Raw genomic sequence first — 22,377 nt, 5'->3', positions numbered from 1 at the left:
ATTTAGGTGTGGCATCAACCAAGAGCCCAGTGCAGGGCTGATGGAGTAGCTATGGTCATCTGGTCATCTGGTCATCCCCATGACATTCAGAGACTCTACCCTACAAGCACCTGGATGTGAGATCCTGTTTGTTAAGTTGGGATCTAGGGAACAGTTGGGACTGTCGGGGCTGTATCAACCTCCTTGCTGCATAGCACCTTCATTGACTCATCTCCTTGACTTCATGGCTAGTTTGGCAGTAATCTTGACTAAAAAAGGAATCATGCCCCTGGCATGATGTCAGAAGGTCACACAATAATTTTCTAATTGTGCCCATTATGTTTGTTTAGGGTTTTTTTAACTTGATATCTTGGATTCCAAGATGTATGGCCAATGATAAAGGTCAGGAAATTTAACACACGCCCTGGATCATCATATGGTAACTGTAATTTAGGCCAGAAAAATCTAATGGTTTGCCCTTCCCATAAAACTTCCTAATAACTTATCAGTACGCTATTGTTATATATATTGAGATATATTGGGTTGAGAAAGAGTGCCTAGCACAAAGTCACCCAGTGGCTGAGGATAGACTCAAATCTGTAAGTCCTAGTCAAACAGCTTAATCAGTCCACTATACTGGCTTTCAAAGGCAGAGACAATCATTTAGACAGTTTATTTTGAGCCTTCAGGAAAGAGAAAAGGTACTTGTGGGATTTTCTACCACTAATGCTAATTGATCGTCCAGCCTTAGGTACCAAACGACTTTAAAGACAGCAGGGAGGTATTTTATTTGCTGCTCTACTTCACATTTTATAATGTTCTGTCCATCTGCATATTGGTAGATTTCCAGGACAAGAGTAGTGAACATCAGTTGACCCTAGCTTTGAACTAAAATTGATGTAGTATTCTAAAAATACAGAAACATGATAGTGGCAATCATTATAAATCTTCCCTTATTTGTACTGAACTATGTTGGATTCTAATCAAGACTTTTTCACTCAACAAAGAACATAAGAGGTGGAGTAAGCACTCCTTGGGTCCAGAGTCAGGTGTAAGTTCGTTTCATGTCAGCATGTATACCTGGGATTATTCTCTTTAGTGGGTTGAGGAAATATTTTCCAGGGACAAGCACCTTTCAGAAAGAACAGAGGAATACAACACCATATAACCAATAGTAGATGGTGGAAGCAAGAGAATATTAAAAAGAACTCTGCTTCTGTTTTATAGACTACTCCAAAGTATTCGATAGTGTTGATCATTCAATATTTTGGAAATCTCTCAAAGCAGTGGGTGTACCCCAACACCTGGTTCCTCTGATAAGAAATATCTACAATAACCAGGAAGCCACAGTGAGAAATAATTTAGTAACACAGAAGGGTTTACCATCAAAAAAGGAGTCAGACAGGCTGCATTCTTTTGTCATGCCTATTCAGTCTATACACTGACACATCATCTGAGTCACAGGTCTGGAAGAATTAAAGATTGGAGTCAAAATTGGAGGAAGGAAATGTCAATAATCTGAGATATGTGGTTGATGTTACTTGATTGAAGAAACTGAAGACGTAACAAAAAGATAGAACAAATATGAGCTATTCATAATTGTTGATTAATGCCCATTTATTCAATTGAAAAGATCCACTGGTTGTCTAAACTCAAGCACAGGAGTACTTCCAGTGCAAACAAAAATTCCTATTCATCTCTGTAGAGAGGTAGAAACTTTTGAGTAAAAAAACCTATGCATAAATATCTATTGGAGTGAATGGGGAATAATGAATGCACAAAAATTCCAAAAGTTCAATATTGAACTCTAATTCTTTCTTTAATAAAACTAAATTTGGTACATAAACTTGTGAATTCATCATTCCCAAGAAAAGGGGTACAAATATGCCTTTGTAGGAGTAAAAGGCCACAAATGTTCTACAAATATGTTCTGCCTGCAGACCTTACATACTATATGGTTCCCCTTAGGTTAATCTGGAGTGTGAAGATGTGTCTGATCTCACATGCTTCAAATTGGGAAATAGCTGAGAACAAATGTAATATAGTACAAGATCTTGATTTGTTTTAGAAAGCTTTGTTCCCTAATTTAGTTACTCTGATTCCTACACAGGGGGAAAAGACAGTGGTTATTATTGTTTTTAAATAATGGGAATTTATACTATCACTTTTGTCCCAAAATAAAGATGCATGGAAAAGGAGAAGAAATAAATATGATAGAGACACTATTTTGGTGTCAGTAACTGCTCAGAAATAGATACTTGAAACACAGACTTCCATTTATAGATGAGGGACAAAACATTTTATTTCAGAAAGAAACATCATAATTTTTGCATGAGCTATTCAGTATTTACATTCAGTGTAAATCTCCTGATGGTATAAGATTAAATATAGCAGTTGGTATAATTTAACATAGTAAAGGGCAAGACAAATGAAGATACCCAGAATGTTATGATAAAGCAGTATAAAAAGGTTGGTGTCTTGTTGATTCAATCTGTTTCTTTTCTGTGTAGGTGTTCCCACTCATTGCAGCTGATTCATCAAATCAGTGAAATTCCATGCATAGTTAAAAAGGATCAACCATTTGAAAACATATAGCAGTATGCTACCATATTGTGTCATGGGAACTAATGGTTCTCTGCAAGAGAGATTATCTGTAATAGAAAATTCTTAGTACTAAGCACTCTATATATTCCACGATTTCTTTGGGAACCACTTTTACTTTGTAAAGATGGTTAACTAATATAATATAATGAAGTCAGAAAAAAACAAGGTAAAATCTGCTGGCAGGGCCTTAGGATAATTTGCCTCCACCTTTTTAAGGCATAACAGTCACATTTTACATAATGGTTCTATGCAAGTGATAATTATCCTTTGAACTCTTATGTTTTTAATTAGTGTTCCTTGGAATATATTAACGGAATGAATATTTATACTATTTCAGAATGCTTGGAGCAAGTTAAATCTAACTAACTCTAAGGTTACAATCACCTGCGTTTTGCACAGTGAAAACAGTATTTCATTGGTTAAACCCCTGATCATGTTTGATCTAAAAACATAACTGTCATAAAATGTATGCAAGAAACAAAAGGACTACACTGAACAGTTGTTTTGTTCTTGTACAATTCTCATTCAATTTGACGCAAAAATGTTTTGAAATTTATATCAAATGAAAACAAAATGGTCAAAATATGTGTATATGTGATTCTGAATAACTGATACTATGATGTGTGAATATCTCTCTAGCGCTCTGCAGTTTCACTTCCCAAACTTTGGTTAAATATTAAGGAAAGATATGCATAATATTCTTTTATGGGACTTTTTAACCACTTCAACAATAATGCCAGTTAAAAAAAAAAGAAATTTGAAACTACCAGAGAACAAGATAGGAAAGTGATAGCACAGAGCAAGAAAACTTGAGGAAACAGGTTGGCATATTTTGATACAGAACTCCTTCTGAAGAGAATAGCACCTTACAGCACTGAAAATCTTGGTACTAATTAGCCAGTTGAGGATGATGGAATAAACTGTCCAGCTGGCTATAGAACAATATAATCTGCAATCTATTTCTGTAATAAAGAATTATTTTAAGCTAGGTCAGCCTAAAGACTTCACACGGACACACACTAAACATATTTAGAGGTAAAAAGGGAGCACAGAGGCAAGAAGGCTAAATAAGAGATATAAAATAAGCCATATAATCTAAAAAAGAAAACTGATGGAATATAGGGCATCAGAAAAGGAGCTAAAGGAAATTGAGGTACACATTCTAAACAATAAAGAGAATTCAAAAGAGAATTTCTCTTTGTCTGAGAAACTGATGAACAAACAGAATGATTGCAGAATATTGGCAGTGAGGAAGTTTCTCTTCATATGCAAGGATTTTCACATGAGTTTGATCTCTGCTAGACAGGGTTATTTTTCTTATGGAAGTCTTTGTATATAGATGCAAATTCTTTTTGCTGGTGACATCTTTGTTGAAAGCATGGGTGACTTTGAAAGTTAAGTACCCCTTGGAAGGGGAGAGGATCATCATCCCCGCACGAATGGTGATTTTTAATCTTTTTTTTTTTTGCCTGAACAGGGCTCTAGGATGGCCTAAATGATGTTCAGAGGAATTCTGACAGGAAGGTCTTCTACTCGTATTGCAATATTCTGACATAACAACTGTAATGCAAAGATACAGTATTTTGGCTTGGTGACCGTAAAGGGAAAATGTGAGCCAGAAGGAAGAGGTGGTAGCACTGGAGCTATACTGAATCAACCAATGAATATTGATGCCAGTTATTATCACATACTTATCAAAACAAGTAAACATTCAAACAAAGAAATATTTTAACATTGCATTAAATATAGACTTATTTGGATGGCATATATGTTTATAAATTTAACAACATACTTCTAATTACAAGAGTGAATTTAGTGAGTTTACTAAATGTTAGAGCTGAATTTAAATGTCAACATGAGGTCCATCATTTTCACTGGGAAAAAAACAGAACCCCTTCTATATATGTATTTTAATTAAGCAAGTATTTGCAACTATCGTAACAACTATTTATTTCAGAACAGTCTCAGTGAAATTAATAGTCAGAGAGTTGCAACTTTTGTCATAAGTGTAGTTTTCTCTCCAACAGTTTTATTCCCAATAAAATCAAACAAATAGAGGGAAATCTACTATGGTTGATTTCAGCTGATGTCAAATGCAACTAGGCTGGTAGAAGAGGGTTTCCCCATTGATCCTTTCAACAGGAACATAACCAGCCTTTCAAAAATACTTCACAAAGATATGGGATCCTGCTGAATAGGTGGAGCAAGGGAGCAAGTGGGCTTAAGGGAACAGAGTGCTCCCTGGAAAGGAACACAATGGCTTCTGAAAGCAAAACTATGCCCACAGAAGGTACCTCTATTTTGGTTTTTAGGGATTATCCCTGTTCCCCACACCCAAACTCATCCTTTTCAGAATAATCCTGCAATCTCGATACACCATTTTCAGGTAACTGGAGATTAGCATAGGAAGAGTAGGTAAAAGAAGTCTAATTTGCACTTATATCTGAATACATGCAATCCAGGAGTTAAAAGATGCTTTTATAAAACAAAAACACCTTAGCAATATGTATTTTTAAAATGTGAAGTCTGATAATTAATTCTCATATGTTTGAGGTTTGTCAGAATAAATGTATAAATATAAATAAGCCCATAAGCCTAAGATTTACATTCAGCCAAGTATATAAGATTACAACATAAATGTATCAAGAACTTTTACATCAGTGTGTGTCTTACTTCCATGAATGCAGACTCATTCATTCATTGGATACACTTTGGCTCCATGAGCATTAATGTAGGTGAGAAGTATTTTGGCTCTCTGCTCTACAACATCAATCAACTTTTCAATGCCTTGGCGCCCTCCTTGGCTATCCCAAAAAATTCTGTCCAGGAACAAAGATTGAAGAAGCTTTTCCCGCAAGTGGTGACTTTTCAGCATAGAAATAGCAGATTCAGGGAACCTGAAATTGAATAAACCCATGTAATTAAATCTAAGTTCCATATTGCTATTTCACTTGCAGTAGTGAACTTATGACCATAAATAAATAAGGCAAGTTTAGGGCAGTCTATAAAATGCAGATAAATCTAATGGGGAATGAGAAACTAGGAATAAAATGGTGAAATCAGCAAAAGAGTTCCTGATTCAAAAAAACAGAGCAAGAATAAACACAGGTAGAAGGTTTAAATAGCACTTTGTAGAAAAGTCTGCCATCAGAAAGTCATATAGACAGGAAAGGACAGTAACTAAACATAATACATAGGGACGCATCAGGGAAAAGATCTGGCAAGGGTAACCAAGTCTTCTGGTGTCTATGAATTTCAAGACACTCAACCTCTCTTCATACATTAAATGTCACACAAGTCTTTGATCTATATCCTGATGCCCATACATATTTAAAAGTTCTTGAAGGTTTCCATGCAAGCCGGAATACTAATTATTCTGAATAGTTATTGAGAATCAAGGAGGTCCATATCACAGCCACATGGTTTACTATCTCTGCTACAAAGGCAGCTCATATATATTTTATAAATACATAGAGTGGTTTTTTTTTCATTGTAAACAAATTATATGAAAGATATTTTAAATCTGAAATAACTTTACTAGAAAATGAACTTACTCATTAATGCCTTGTAATATTTTGAAATCCAGATTATCTTCACTTCTGTCAAAGAAACCTTTATTATGTATAAAGACCAAATGCCTTGGGTCATCCTTTCTCTGGATAATGTGGGTCAAGGCTATGTTGTCTGGGTCATCGCATTGCAGATTCAGCCCTTTTTGTACACAGGAATCCTCTTTACGTGGTTTGAATCCACAACAGTTCTTATCCAAGCGATGGTAGATCTGAAATTGAATAAAGTTTCATGACCAGCATGAATCATGGATTCATATAAAATGGTTACTTTTTAGGTTTATGGGGTGCCACTAAAATGCATATAGACATGCATCATCACAACTGTAGATCTATAAAAAAACATTAAGGTGAAACTATTAATCATATGGCCACAGCAGAGGTAGCTTAATGCTGTATTCATCTGCCCCAGTTTTAAAATAGCGATTTCCCTCTTTTTTCCACATTTCTTTTCCCCATGGACAGTGTCTACAATGCTTCCTCAACAATATGAATAATGATGTGGTCAGTGGCTGGGTTCTGCCCAAATCTTATTTGCTTCCTCAGGTCACTGAGGGCACACGCCCTACACTCCAGTCACTCCTACTCTTTCTGACTTCAGAAAGGACCACTCAGGTGTTACATAAATAACCTTAGAGATATCAATTTAACACCTTTTTTTAAGTACTAGACTGATTTTTAAACACAGGCTAAGCACTTTTTCTATGCTGCAGAGAAGGTCAGTTTAAACTGGGAAAGACAGCCAGTTTCTGCCAGCTACATGCTTCTGTTTCTGACTCAAATGAGTGCATTACAGATTTTCTGCTGCTCATGCCCACAAATAATTTTATATAGTCATACTTTTTTGCCTACTCCATGGACTATTTCTTAACATTGCAGACCACAAGGTCAGAACTAGAATCTTTGGACACTTACCTCCACTACTGCCATTTGAAGCAAATCCCAAAAGAGACACAGTCTATTAATATGTTTAATTACACATATACATTTCTGACAGTGCAAATAAGTCCTGAATTCCAGTCAGAAGTAACCCAACTAACAGGTCACATGGCAGAGAGGTATTTTGTAAAGCAGGAAGGAGTGCCCAGGACAGGTCAAAAGCACCTCTGCACTGTGACCTGTTACTTGGATAACTTGAATAATAGCTAAAATGTCTATCCCAGGTACTTCCTACACTCAGTCAAGCCCACCAGAACATGTGAAGGAAAGTAATTAGTGGCTAGTGGCAAGTGAAGTTTAGTGGGAAGGGAAACAAAGCCACACAAATCCAACAACTGTTTTCCTTAACTTGTCACAGATTGTTCACCACTGATTTAACTTCTCTTATAAAGTTTAATCTTACGTCTCGTTACCATTTCTTTTGTAACAACCACTAGCGTTTCTAATAAAATTGGTTTACTCATTTGAAAAAAATGGGCCGCTGAACAACTTATATACTCTCAATATGTCTCTTTGGACATAATTTCTCACCTGTAACAGAAAATCAAGAAGTGCCATCTTGGACCATTCCTGGTGATGGATATCTGTGCATCCCCATTCTGTTTTGGGTACTTTGCCATTTTGCCAGCACTTTTCCTTTAGTTGTTTCTTGTAAGCTCCCCAGGTGAGTCTCAGTGAAGACTGTGTCTCATTGTCTGTCTGAGCCAAGGAGGGATCCCAAAGAATGACAGGGCGTGGTCCATCATCTCAAAAAAAGAATTCAAATATTAAAGAGAACCAGTAGTACAATTTAGGCTGAGTGCCTAAGATTTATAATCCTTGGCTATTTTTTAGATATTACCTAGAATTGAAGTAGTTAAAAACAGATGTTAGTAAAGGGGTATATTGTAGATGTGGTAGGAAAAAAACAAACTGGCAATAATTTTACTTCCATTAGTTAACGTGGTTTTACTCCACATCTAAAGAAGCCACTCCAGTCAGGGAAGAACCCCAGACATTTTAATTGTTTCCAATAACAGCTAGCTTCTAGCTACAAAAGTGCTCTGCTTAAAAAGCACTCTGATGCTTGAGAAGATTTATTAATGAGATTAGAAGTAGCTTGGCCGATTAGCTTCTGATGTAAATCTATGTAGCTTATTCAAATATTGCAAAATAATGTAGTTATTTATTGATATATGTATGACCAAGCAGTGAATTTCAGCCTATAATGAACAGGTTTATATTCCTATCTTGATTGGTTTAGTTTTTAATAATGGATGGAATCCTAACTAAAAGAGATGCATGAAGTGTGTGTGGCTGTACTGCTTCCCAAAGAGGAAACAACAGTGAGAATGTGCAAAATCAAAACTGTTTGTATCTGAATAATTAGTTTGCAGAAGGGTCATGCTTAATTCCAAACACATTATTTTAAAGAGGTTGCTTGAAGCAACATTGGTGTAAAGTAGCTGTGCCTTCTCCTGATATCAAGCAACACTTAAAGTGCCACAAATGGGTGCTACATTCACATTCCTGCACAACCCAAAGCACCCTTCAGAGAACAGATCCAAAGTGCTGCAAAGCCCTAATCTCTGTATGTCATGAGGTGAATACAGGTAGTCCTCACTTAACAACCATTCATTTAATGACCATTCAAAGTTACAACGGTGCTGAACAAAAGGACTTGCAACTGGTCCTTGTACTTACAACCATTGCAGCACTCCTGTGTCACGTAATCCATGCACTTGGCAACCAGCTCGCACTTATGATGATTGCAGCATCCCGGGGTCACATGATCACCATTTTCAACCTTCCCAGCTGGCTTACAGCAAGCAAAGTCAATGGGAAACTGTGTGATTTGCTTAACAACTGTGTGATTAATTTAACGGCCACAGTGATTCATTTAATGACTGCTGCAAAAAAGGTTCTAAAAGCAGGTGTGACTCGCTTAACAATTGCCCCACTGAACAACAAATTTTCCGGTCCCTACTGTGGTTGTTAAGTGAGGACTATCTGTATGATAAACATCTGCATGCCATAGAAGAAGAAAATAATAATAATAACAACAACAACAATAATAGAAATAGAAATAGACTGACTATGGCAAAAGAAAGCAGAGATGGTACCAATAGTAATAGGCGCCTTGGTGCAATCCCAAAACATCTGGAGCACCACTTGAACACCATTGGCATTGACAAAATCACCATCAGTCAATTGCAAAAGGCAGCTTTACTTGGAACAGCCTTATATCCTGCGATGATACCTTCAACACTGTCAAACAACAACATCTGCCTATCCCAGGTCCTTGGGAAGGACTCGATAGTGGATAAAAATGCCAAATCCATCTGGCTGGCTGTGCGACCAGCAATAATAATTGAACATACCAGCTTGTCAAGAAAGAGAAGAAAAGGAAATACCTACTTTGGTCAGTAAAAGAAGGATGTGGAAGAGAAATTCACTGTTTCCTCCACTTACCTTCCCATTTTGCTGCTTCATAACTTTACCCCAGTCCCCCAGGTAACACATTTTCAGTGTCACCCTGTCTTGGTTGAAGGACAGAATTAAAATAGCAGAGGGCTGATAGGAATGTGAATAGGGATTGGGGGAGGTCATTTTAGTTGCATTTGAATGCAAATTTATATAATGCATTTTTTATCCAATACATAAACTGAAATCCAATTATCCTATATTGGCAATTCTCTGAGTTCATAGTGTTCAAACACATACATTTTAATGCAACTTCATTTAAAAGGAGAAAATATCTTAAACTTGGATGGGAATGGGACAACCAAATTTTAGAAACTGATATATAGTAAGCTGTACTGACAAACTGGCAAACATGAGAAATTGAGAGAAATAAAAATGGCCAGGTTTGCCCATCCCTGATGGCGAGAGGAGATGCAGGTTTTGCTCTTGCCTCATATATGCTCCTGTACCGTAGTGCTAAAAAAACAGCTATCTCTGCTTTCTGCTTTATTTAGACCAGCGATCTTATATTAACACACACACTGTGATTGCTTCTCCCTCACAGTTCTTTTTTCCCTCCTGCAAATCAAAGGTATGTGGCATTCTTATTAATATTCTCAGCACATACATCCATTCTTGCTTTACAAATGCTGATTTCTCCTGCGCAGCCTTTCCTGTTTTCCTATTTTTCTGCTTCCTCCCATGCATTCTAGATAAAGGGAAAGGGAAGGAAGACTAGGATAATTAATGTGTTATTTTTAACCCTCAAAAATTCCATTTGAAAAATGGAGTGAAGGTGAAGTGCAGGAAATGAGTGTCATTCATGGGAAACAGACTTTGCAAATTCAGTCTACCACAACAATGCACATTTCAAAACCTTCACTAAAACAGGCTCCATTGCAACTATGGGCTCTACCCCCTTGCCCCCCCCCCCCATCCAGTAATCCCACCAATCTTATTATTCAGCATAAACAGAGAGGATCTAAAAAGAACCAGTTCCAGCCCCCTGCTCTAATGGAGGTCTGCTCCAGATGAAACCATGTCTGCATCCCACATTAAATTCCAAATGATCTCTAAATTGATGTGAATGAACAACTGAAGAGAACAAAGGGAACTTAGAAGTAAAAGTATTCTAAAAGAATTAACACATAGAAAACTACTAGCTAATTTCCAGATCAAAGAATATCAAAATTGTAATGAAATATACCCAGAGCTTGAGGCAAACATATTAAATCCTGGGTGGATAAACTTTTTGCAGCCAGGAGCCCCATCTTTTCATTTGTTCATTTATTTTGATCTCCAGGGGATAAAAGCATGGCAGCCATACAGTGACTTCATTGGAGGATCAAAACCAATATATTAAACCCTCTTCTGGCTTGGGAGATAGGGTCCCCCTACCCCCCAAATAAAATAGTACATTAAGTTACTTCACTTTTTATTTCTGTAAAAAAAGTTTCTGTCTAATTTTGGCAGAAAAAACTGGGATTGGGCTCAGACAAAAATACATAGGGCTACATGTGCAGCCAGGGAATCCTGAATTGCCCATCTCTACTTTAGAGGTCCCCTCGCCCGCTCTTCTCAATGGGAACCATCTGTCTCCTGCCAGCCATGCTATAAGAAGGGCGACAATTCAGTTGTCTGCCAGTTGAGAGTCCCTGGAACTAAGGACAAAAAGTAAGTGCTTTTATTGCACTGAGGGAAACAGTAAAGGAGGAATTCTGTCCTATCCTAAACATCTCTTCTCTCCAACATTTCCATACACAAAAGTACATCTTTTTTTATCCCATGCAAGCCTGGTCCTAGACTTTATCTTTGAAATAGCTATGCAGGAATGGGATCTTACATTACAGTTAATTTCAGCAGTAGCCAACAAGAAATGGAGCCAAAAAGGTCCTTCGTAGGCTCTGAGAGACGGGTGAGTGTGGGGAAAGGTGAGCATGCAGAGTTAAGCAGCAAATGTCTTGGAGTGGCTAGTTTGGAGATAAATACAGCATTGGTGAAATACCGGCTATTTTTACTTATGAAGGTTTCTGTCTCCATAGCAACTTAGTGCCTTGCCTACACTTTCTAATATTAGAACTGCAAATTTGGTATATTCTGCTACACAGTACAGCTTGTTGGAGGAAAATGACTTTGAGACAACTCCCATCTGGTTTTTATTAAAAGTGCCATAAAGATTCTGATCTCCAAACTGTCTTCTGTTCTATTGGTTTAATGGTTCATTATACACAGATCTCATTTAAACCTGATTAGGAAATTGCAAAAGAATTCAAAAGTGAAATTTATCTATGGAAGTCCAAAACGTACATCAATAGGTAGAAATGCTGGACAAAACAAACTGCTTTGTTTTTTTATATCTTTAACCTTTTGGAAGTGTGTCTTAGTACTTGTTTTGGTAAACAATCCATACATATTTTTATATGCAATTTTCCCTAGTGAATGCATTTTTTATGCAGTTAAAGTGTTGCATGAGGACTGCTGAGGCCGACTCAAGTGCACTCTCAACCATGGAAGCTGAATTCTCTGTCAGCCCAGCCTGCTTTTAGCACCTGGAGAAAATGCAAGGTATAAATTTAACCAACAAATTTAACCAACAAATCCTGAATGCACTTTTGAAAATCAGAAAGCTGTATTACATAACATGGAGTGGGAAAAGTTAATTACTTTTTTTGTAGTGCTTTAATTTAGGCCAATTCACATTCAAGTATGAAGCAAACGTATCCTTTATACTAATGCAATAGCAATGAATTGGACAGATTTTGGTAGCAACATACAGTACATAAAGTAAAAACCCAAGATGAACCTAAAAGCAATTACCTAACTCCCACAGTTAGGTAATTCATCTCATGCTGGATCAGACAGATAAGAAATTGTTAATGCAATATAGACAAGTCAGCTTCTCTGACACTGACAGATCTAGAACCCAAAAATGTAATATGATCTCCAAAAAAATAACACTAACATTCCAAATTATCAAAATAACAAAAGACAAATTTCACCCATTGGACTATTTGACTTTTTCTAAAACTGGAAAGAGGGAGTAGGAATTTCTGTGAAGTTAAGTACTGTACCATACTCTGATTATAAAGTCCCTCTCATTTTTGCCAGAGTGAGCAGTAAAAATACTCCCAGGTGAACTCCAGTCAGGCTTACCCAATTGCTCCCTTTCAGCCTGTCAATAAGGAATGGATGGAGTCAGTATAACTGGTTTGGAGACAAAGTGCCTTCTACAAAAGGCCCAAGATGCTGGGTATGACCATGGATCAAAGCCCTGCCCTTTTGTATGACATTGACACAAAGTGGTGGGACTTTAATTATGTGGCCTCTTGCCCCCACCCATTGCAGATGCCCCTCCTTCTGATATGATTGTAAGAGGCATTGCTGTAGGCAAGCCAGTGCATTAAACTAAATAAGTGAAAAATTATAGTGGAAACTAGCTACTGAATATAACAGCGCCATATCCGTGGTGGCATCTGTTCCCACCCACAATGATGAAATGTGTCTCACAGTGCAAGCTCCCTCTTTGCATATGTGTCGTGACATTGCAGGCAAGTATGTAAGGGGTAGAATTTACATTGTGTTGTCACCATGCATGTTTCATCACTTGTGCCCCTACAAATTCCTGTGAATACCTCCTGATTTTTTTCTTATCAGTTGTCAATCAGTTTGATGGATAAGAATTTGCTTTCAAATTTTCTTTCAAAGGGGAAGAGAATTAGATGAAATTCTCACAATTAGAAAGTGGTTTTGCTCTTATTTATCACAAACTAATCAAAAGATGTTTGTGAATGTTCTGCCTTTCACTGCACAATCCTCTTTCAAGCAGTCTGCAGCCTCCCTGGGTTCCCATACTTCAGTTTGATCCTAAGGAAAGGTATCATGAAGGAGCTTCACACATTGAGCTTTTTCAGATTGTGAAGTTTAGGCAGTCAGGGAGACTTCAGTATAATGGAAAAATGTGAATCAGAAAATAGGTTCAGCCACCTTTTAATAATAATTTAAGTTTAAGAACACCACCAAGACGAATTTTTTTAAAAAAAATTCTCAAGCAAGCAAGATTAAACTAGAAAAACAAATGCTTCTTTCACAGAAAAAGAACATTTGTGAAAAATTGCAAGGCAGGTTTTAGTACAGCTTTAAAACATGATGACAGTTTTGTAAACTAGGCCTGAAAAATGAGACTCATCAAACAAAATTCTGTCTACTATCACTGAACTGAGAAATTATATTAAAGCTGTGGCTAATCAAACAATACTTGGCCAACATTAAAACTTGTGAGAAGTCAAACTGAACTCAAAAGATGGCATCTAGATTGCATTAACTCATAAACAAACAAAAAAGCTTTTCCAGTAGATTTTATCAGTCCTAGTATTCCTTTGGCCTTTGGATAGGAAGCAAACTGAACAAAATTGTTGGATCTGATAAAGGGCACAAAATAATATTGGGTACATGATGAAGTTTTCTCATTGTACCTTGCAGAAACATTAATTACACTGATGTATCCTTTCAAGGGTGCAGGAAAGAGCACTGTAAACATGTTGCTGGCTCTTACTGCTGCTTACACTGAACAGCACACAGAGAACATGATAAATGGAATTAGTTGAGTTTCTCCTTCTGTCTGTGCCACGTTCTCCGACTCTGTTGGTATAAGACCAATTACAGAGCAAACAAAACAATGAGAATCAGAATCAGATGGACATTTGCACTGTTTCAAATGAAGGCCGTTCTGAATGTGAAGGCCTTGCAATCACTGCAGTTGCATATATGTGCATTCTTCCTGTACTACCTAGGGCTTGGGGAGAAAGCAGAATTTCTAAGAAGGCAGATTATATATATCATTTTATTAGGGATTTTAAATACAATAGTAAAATCAAATACAAACTAAAAGAAAGAAAGAAAGAAAGAAAGAAAGAAAGAAAGAAAGAAAGAAAGAAAGAAAGAAAGAAAGAAAGAAAGAAAGAAAGAAAGAAAGGTGCAAAGGAGAAGAAGGAAGGAAGGAAGGAAGGAAGGAAGGAAGGAAGGAAGGAAGGAAGGAAGGAAGGAAGGAAGTAAAGAAAAAGAAATATATAAAGAAATGACTTCCAATCTTTATCACAAGCACAAACAATTTTTGTAACTCTTTACCGCCTCCTAGTTTATAACCAATGATCTCTTCATCCCATATCCCATCTGTTATCTATAGACAAATCCATAAAGCATCATCTTTTCAATCCTAGTGTCAGCAGAAAGTCCATTAAGGTTACCAGAAAGAACAACATATCTTATTTTAACCTTGATCAAATAAACCAATTTTATATTCTTTTCTTTTACTTCTAACAGTCTTAATCTTTAGTCCATTCAAATAATGTAGAATTTGATTTCTTTTCAAAAGCAGAAGGTGTTCTGAGAGCACTTACAATCATCTCCTTTTATTGGTTTTGACCATTTCCATGGTGTCAAAGACACATGTGTAGAAATGTAAAAAATATCTGAGGAGAAATGTTCATGAGGCAATGGAAACTAATGTAGCAAGTAAAAAAAAAAAAGTCTACTCAACAACTGCCCTCCAAATATTATCTGAATACTGGGACTGACTTTAACTTTCAGGCCTTAAGGAAGTCTTCCTTCTTGAATTCTTACATTTATTAGCCCACTTTTCTTCATGCAGTTCATACTTCTGTTTTTCCCCACGAAACAACCTTATGAAGTAAGTGACCTGAGAGATGGTGACTGGTCTAAGGGTATTCAATGAGCTTCCACGGGTGAGACTAGCTGTTTCTGGTTCCATTGCACAACCTCATGTGATGTGCCAAGATTAAATAAATAAATAAATAAATAAATGCCCACAATCTTCCCCCAGCCTCTTCTGATAGGCTTGCCTGCATTGCTCAGTTGCTTCAAAGTGACTTCAGGGTACATCATGCTGCTGTGCTCTGCCCCTTTCCCTGTAGCATACTCAGAGAAGAGTTTGGTCTAGAGAGCTTCAGTTTGTCACAGGCTAATTTCAGCAATTCATTGGCTACTTTGCAGAAGAAGGTTACCCCTTCAAATGAGCCAATGTTTACCATTAGCTACTACCTTTTAGACTTTTCCTTTAATATTATTGTTGTGTAACATAGTTAATATAACTGTTGCTTTGTTTTAAAAAAAAAAACTCTTGCTTTGTAAATCAAACATTCCTGATTTGAAACCAAGCAGAAGCATTTTTCCATTCCCCCCCCCTTCTTTCTGTGTTTTATTTTTAAGAAGTGCAGTTTCCACCATATAATGATTTTCCAGTCACCTGAGACTGAAGGGTTTTACCCAAATAGCCCAAAGAACTTCTGGAATCGAAATCATTCCATCTCAGGTGACTGGAATTATGATAAAAGAGTAGAACTGTATTGATTTTTTTAAAAAAAGCATAGGGAGAAGTAAGAACCTCAGAAAGAAGAATAAACATTTTCTGCTGGATTTTGAACTAGCAATATTGGATGTAAGAACCAATACTTGTACTGACTACTATATTGGAACAATTATGTTAAGGATGTGTCAAAAAGCCCCTAGAAACAAGTATGGTAATACGAAAAGATTTTTAAAAAACACTTTTTGTTATACCTTCATATGTATGTACCGTATTTACCCACAGATAAGCCGAGAACTTCAGAGGTAACAAAACATTGTGTTCAGTTTATCCAGGAGGGCTTATCCACGAGTATATGTGGTAATACCTTTATTAAAAATACCCTTATATCCTGTATATACTCACAAATAAGCCCATCCGTGGATAAGCCAACCCTCAAATGTTCAGTCAAAATAAAGCAATTGTGAAAATTAAAACATGAAAATTTTGAGGGTTGGCCTATCTGTGGGTGGCACATTTTTCACAGTATTTTGGTAAAACATTCAAGGATTGGCTTATCCACAGATGGACTTATCCACAAGTATATACTTTACATAGACACGCATATATAGCCACATGTGTATGTATGAGCGCATGAATGTGGGTGTGCATACATATATATGCCCCGGAAGACCTCCTCACAGGAAGGAAAGTGATTGCCAATTATAGAAATGTGAGAGGGCCAATGGGAGTCTGGAGTCCAGAATACTTTGTCTACTTTTGGCAAAGTATCTCAGTTCTGACAGGACTTTTTGAAGCTGATTTAGAACAACTGTAATCTGGCACAAACACAGGACAGGAGCAGCTTAAATGTTAAGTGCGGATATGCCTTATGCCTCATCTGAGAATACTGAAACTGGGATTTCAGCACTCTTGCCAAGTATCTCATATGAGATAACTGAAATATTGTGAGATTCGGTGATCTCACAACATTTTGGCTGTTTTTAAAAGCTGATTTTTAATTAACTTGGGAGGCTCATGCTTATGACCTGATGCCCCAGACTATGAGGTTCTCTAACACCATTGTGCTTGCTACAAGTAGTTTACTAAATCCTGATTTGTTCTGTTTGGTTTCTTTTGAAAAGAAAGATCTTCATTCAGCCATATCACATGTGAGCCTAAGGACAGAATTCTCAAGTTTGAAATAGACATTATAAATAGCTTTGAAAGTCAGAACTGCAGAATACTTCCTCCCCTTCTCATCTCCAAGCCTTTATAAATTTTGATCTGTCAACAGTAATGAATCTTCAAAAAAAACATTGTCAGGATTTAGCTTTTCTTTCTGATAAAGCAGCTATGTCAGAGAACAATGTGAAATAATTCTGTGATTTAATAGGTTCACTATTCATTTAGTCAGTGACAAACCAAAAACATTTTATTAGCCAGTCAAACGTGACAAGAAAGTCAGATAGGAAACAAGAGATGTGAGCTCAACTTATCTTAAGGGATGCTTCCACAAAATGAGTGACATCTTTAAGATGCTTACTGTGTGAAAGTATAATATGGCAGCACATTTGTCTTTCTGTATCATATCTATACAGAGATGGGTTAATCAGGGATTATTTGTATTTTTATTGTATTATTTGTATTGGCTGCTGCGGATTTTAAAGAAGCTGGGTTTTAATATGGCTTTAATGTTCATTATTGTATATACTGGTAATTGTTTTATTTTGATTTTTGTCATTTTATATCCTTATCTTTGTTCATCCTTTGAATAAGAGAGATTTATAAAGTAAATTAATAAACCACATTTATTTTGATACAGAAAATCACAATATTTTGAGAAAAAATAAAAGACACCAAAGAGGTCCATAGAATAAGATTGGGCAATTATGGGCTTATTTATTAAAGCCGCTAATGTTTTCATTCAGTCTGACTTTCTGAATAATTTTTGGTCTTAGAGATGTACAAGTAGAAATACTGAGATGAATAAATAACACAATCATATATAAAAGTATGCAAAATTAATCCCATTAATAGATTTATCTCTAATTTGTCACATCTATAACCACATATTTCCAGGAAAGTGGGTACAGGATTGACAAATTAGAGATAGACTATAAAAGCCATAACAGATTGGGAAATTTATCAACACTCATTAGAAGAAATGAAATCCTCCAAGAATTGCTATTAATTTGTGCTGGATATATTTTGCATAGCATAACCACCAATGGCTCAGACTGGATTCTAAGATCCAAAACAGCGAAAGCTGTTTCCCATTCTGATGTCATTTATAGCTAAGGAACACCCTAACAAGAAATAACAAAAAGGAAAACTGGCACTTTTCCTCTTGCTCATCATCACCTTAGCAACAGTTCTCTATCTTTATAGAGACTGAAAAAGGTTGAATTGTCCTTCTTACTTCCTGACAATCAAGAACGATTATGGAGCCTGAAAACAACTGTTAATATGATTACTCAAAGAGCAATTTACAGAGGACCTGCAGACCGTGATCCTTTGCCCTGGAACCTGAAATCTGAACTACCTCATTCTTTTCACCAGCTTTGCAGTAGTAAAATCTTTCCCTAAAAATAACAGATATGACTTCTGTGCTCTGAGAGCTTGAATATTTCTCAGAAGCAACTAAGCAATCAGACTATTGACATTTTCAATACAGAGACACATAAAGTGACATTAAAACACTGAATACTTTTATATCTGCTAATAGGAATGTTTTGCGAGTCAATTTTTCTTAGTTTGCTTTGTCTTTAATAAAACACACACTGATGAGAAATTTTATATAAAATAGTACCATGATCACATTAGGAAGAAATCAGTACAGAAATGGAGAGCTATTTTAGGAGTTTTTTATTCAAATGTACTGCAGCCTTTTTTGACTATAATTATATTATGACTACTGCTTCAGCTGAAGTCAAAGTTTAGCAATACAGTGGAATATGAAAAAGGGCATTTCTTTTGGTCCAATTTTGATTTCATTTTGAGATTTAAAAATTGATGTGCACAGGTTAGGTCACCTATAAGTTGAGCGCCTATTAGGAAATGCATGTTGTATTATCATAGTGAAACATTAGTTAGAAAGGTGAGAAGCAAAGTCATAATCACATTTTAAAATCTTATTGAAACTATTTTTGCTAGAAATAAATTCATTATTGCAGACAGCAAGAATCTAGACCAAAAATAATGGCTGATAGTGTTCCAATCTGGCTATTATGGAAAATTCCAACACTATACATTCTTGATTGCTTTTTAAAATAAAAAATAAAAGTCTGAAAGCACTGAAAAAGAACAAGTGTTTCATTATATTCTTGGATTTGTCAAATCACCATGGGCTGTTTGAAGTAGAATTGCCAAGTATTATTACAGTTAAGCTCAGAATACAAATCACTAGATAAAGTTGTTTGACAATCTCTGTTAAGATCACTGGTTTATTCTAAACTTTTGCAAAAATCCCATAAGTGATAGAGACTACATATCTAAAGTGTTAGGTGACACATATGCCCTGGCAACAATATCTGGCTCATACTTTTCCAGCTAGAGAAATTAAACTGCAACCCAAGTCTTGCATTGAGAATCTTAATGTGATCTGATAGCTCCATGCTCTCCTGAACAATCAATTTTCCCTTCTTATAATTCATGGAACTTCCATATTAGGTATGGATAAAACATATTGCCTATCCACTCAGCTTTGTAATCGTCTAAATATCTGAAATTTTGGTTACTTCAGCAATTTATTTTTTAACTTTACTGTACAATAGGTACAGCCAATTTGAATCCCTCCAGATGTTTTGGACAGCAACTCCCATAGCGTGGTGCCATAAGACATGCTCACTGAGGTTGATGAGAATCAGTCAAAAAATCTGGAAGGCATCAGATTACCTACTACTGCTGTTGAGTATTTATATAACATTTATTTCTGGCTGCTGTTGAGTGATAAAAGCTTGCTCCATTTCTCTAATGCAGTGAGTAAATCAATTACCTTGTACAAATTCCAATTTTCGGCTTATGGTAGGCAAAGTCCGATTCAGTCTCAGGATCCTATCCAAATGGAAAGCGAACACTTCACTCATGTCAAGAGGTCTTTTGATGATGCCACAGTGACCTTGGCTACATATGTCTTCTTTGACTGACTTATTATCAACCTCTTTTCTCCCAAATACCAGAAGTACTCCATGTTGAGAAGGCACTTCTTGGATACTGTTTATTTTGGAATCTGCCATAAAACGCATACTTAGGATGTCCTCTTTACTCAACCAAGATGGTGGGCTGTCACTGTACATCCTGATATTACTCTCCTGAACATTAGTTTGAACATTTAGGCCTCTTATAATCATTTCAGGTCTCCAGTGGTTTGTATTTTGAGACATTTGTTTTTCTTTTTGCTGTTGTTTCTGCCTTGCTTTCTCTGGAACTACTGCTCCTCTCCTCTTGCTCACAGATTTGCCATAAAATGACTTACGTTGGACTGTGCCACCCACTGAGTTCTTATTCCCATGCTGCAAAGGCAATACTTGCTTCTTTCTTTGCTTGGGCTTCACAGTGCCTCGAATCTTGGCAGGTTTGCTCCTCTTGGACCGCAAAGTGATGTATACCACATTAGGCAACATTGGCGTGTTATTTGTCCCCATCTGGGATTTTTCAAGGTCAGAAAATGACCAGGTGCCATCCAATGGGATTTCAGAAAAATGAGGCTGAGCAACATCTTGAAGATTCCAGGAGTTTGCTTTCAATAGTCCTGTTCTATGTTGTGGTACAACACGACCTACTTGACTGACGAGGAAGCCCAGATATATCACAAAAGCAATGCCCAACAGCAAATTCCTTCGGGTCCTTGGGCACTTGCCACTCCAAAGCAGCCGAGATGAGCACAAAGAACAAAAGAACCAGTTGATAATTTGGCATGTCTGAACCAGGAAGCTCATTTCTCCAGTGAATCAACATGATGGAAGTAGTTTAAGAATCCACTGGTTGCCAGCTCAGATGATGCTGCATGCCTTCTAAATGACCAGATGTCTCCACCTCCTTTTCCAGCTGTTTGTGTATGTATGCCTCTATGCATATACACATTGAAAGTGCTGTACAATTGTAAATGTTCAGTTCTAATGAATCTGACAGCCTACCCTGATAAGCTGTTAAAATCTTTCGGCCATCTCAAAGGGTGTGATTGGGTTCAGTGAATGAATGGAGTCGGCTGTGTAAACAGAGTTAACTGAGTCACAGTATGAAAAGTCTGGGAGTCCCTTCTGGGCTGCTGAACTGTTAGAGGGGAAAGAATGACAAATATCATTTTACAGTCATCATTACCCTCATGGTTATTTTTAAACCATGTAAGTCTCTTCATTTAAAGACTACAGCTAGTGATTATATATACATTCCCAGACAGAAGAAAAGGTTGGTACTTCATGTTATGTATGTCAAATTAATAGAAAACTATAAAAATAATCCTCAAACATAGTATGAAATGAATTTATTTTCCAGAATTTCTGTACATATTAGTTCATATTACTAACAACATTGAGTTAAGTGGCATATTTTTCACAAGTTGGTAATGGGTATTTCTCCTTCCCATGCTAGTGGCAAGGAAGATGTCATAAAAATCATTCACTTTATTTCTTCTTGTTAGCATGGAAATATATAAGGACTATGCAGGAGAATTAAGATTATTATACAATTTTATCAGATTTAACTAAAGCAGAACATACTAGTCGGATAGAAGGATTTACATTCTTGGGTTTACATTCATTTAGGCATCTTAACAAGCAAAGGTTCCTCCTTTTTTCAATGGCTAGATTTTTTTTTAATACAAAAATATCACATTGCAAATAACAAATATAAACAATTGCAGCATGAGTAAATTATGCACATGTGCATATTCTGTTGTAAATGCATCCTCTTGAGTCTAAAAATAGTATTATACTGATGTGTTTACATAGCACATCTGTGGAAAAGACAATTTACACATACAAATGCACATGAACATAACTTTACAATGCTACAAACTACACACCATATGAAACAGAAAATCTTTTACTTATAATAATTGTATTATTAAAATAAAGTTTAAAATAATCTTACCTACACAGCTGGCCCAAATCAAAAGTTTCTAGCAGTAATAAATACTAGCAAAACCTTTAGGAAGTAAAAGAAGTCCATTTTTTCCATAGGAAAAAAAATAAAAAATATCCATCAGCTGGACAATACTTTTACTAAGATCAAGTAAAAAGTTACAAAATAATAAACAAGTTTTTGATGTTTTCAACCTTATTTTTCAAAATCCTAATACACAGTTCATTTATCAAGATGATTCTGTTTTAGAAACGTCAATCCAGATCCACATTCTTTCTATATATTCTGACCATTCAGGATGGGTGTTCCTAGTTAACTGCCACAAACGTACATGAACTTTTCATTTCTTTTAAGCTATTTTAATTTCTGGAATGGGAAAGCCTAGTCTGAAGTCTTGTTTCTAAAAAAGAACAAACTTAGATCTGTTTTTCGTAAGTTCTGAGGGCCCCCTAGTGAACA

At 36.3% G+C, this 22,377-nt stretch overlaps 1 protein-coding gene across 1 annotated transcript; it reads right to left on the bottom strand.

Annotated features, from left to right (window-relative positions):
• Nucleotides 1-2,255: 2,255 nt before the first annotated feature.
• GASK1B (golgi associated kinase 1B) lies at nucleotides 2,256-22,261 on the bottom strand. Its single transcript, XM_007439509.3, has 5 exons — nucleotides 21,928-22,261; nucleotides 19,832-21,108; nucleotides 7,623-7,837; nucleotides 6,138-6,364; nucleotides 2,256-5,480 (listed from the first exon to the last, which is right to left on the bottom strand). The coding sequence occupies exons 2-5, from the start codon at nucleotides 20,772-20,774 to the stop codon at nucleotides 5,273-5,275; spliced, it is 1,593 nt and encodes a 530-aa protein (XP_007439571.1). The 5' UTR covers nucleotides 20,775-21,108; nucleotides 21,928-22,261; the 3' UTR covers nucleotides 2,256-5,272.
• Nucleotides 22,262-22,377: the final 116 nt, after the last annotated feature.

Source organism: Python bivittatus, unplaced genomic scaffold (assembly GCF_059951505.1).
Source record: "Python bivittatus isolate LINGU-HERP-01145 unplaced genomic scaffold, Pbiv_v1 ctg000070_np1212, whole genome shotgun sequence".
In the NCBI taxonomy this organism is placed as follows: Eukaryota; Metazoa; Chordata; class Lepidosauria; order Squamata; family Pythonidae; genus Python; species Python bivittatus.
The sequence above is the reverse complement of the archived record's forward strand: the minus strand, read 5'-3'. Positions and strand labels throughout refer to the sequence as shown.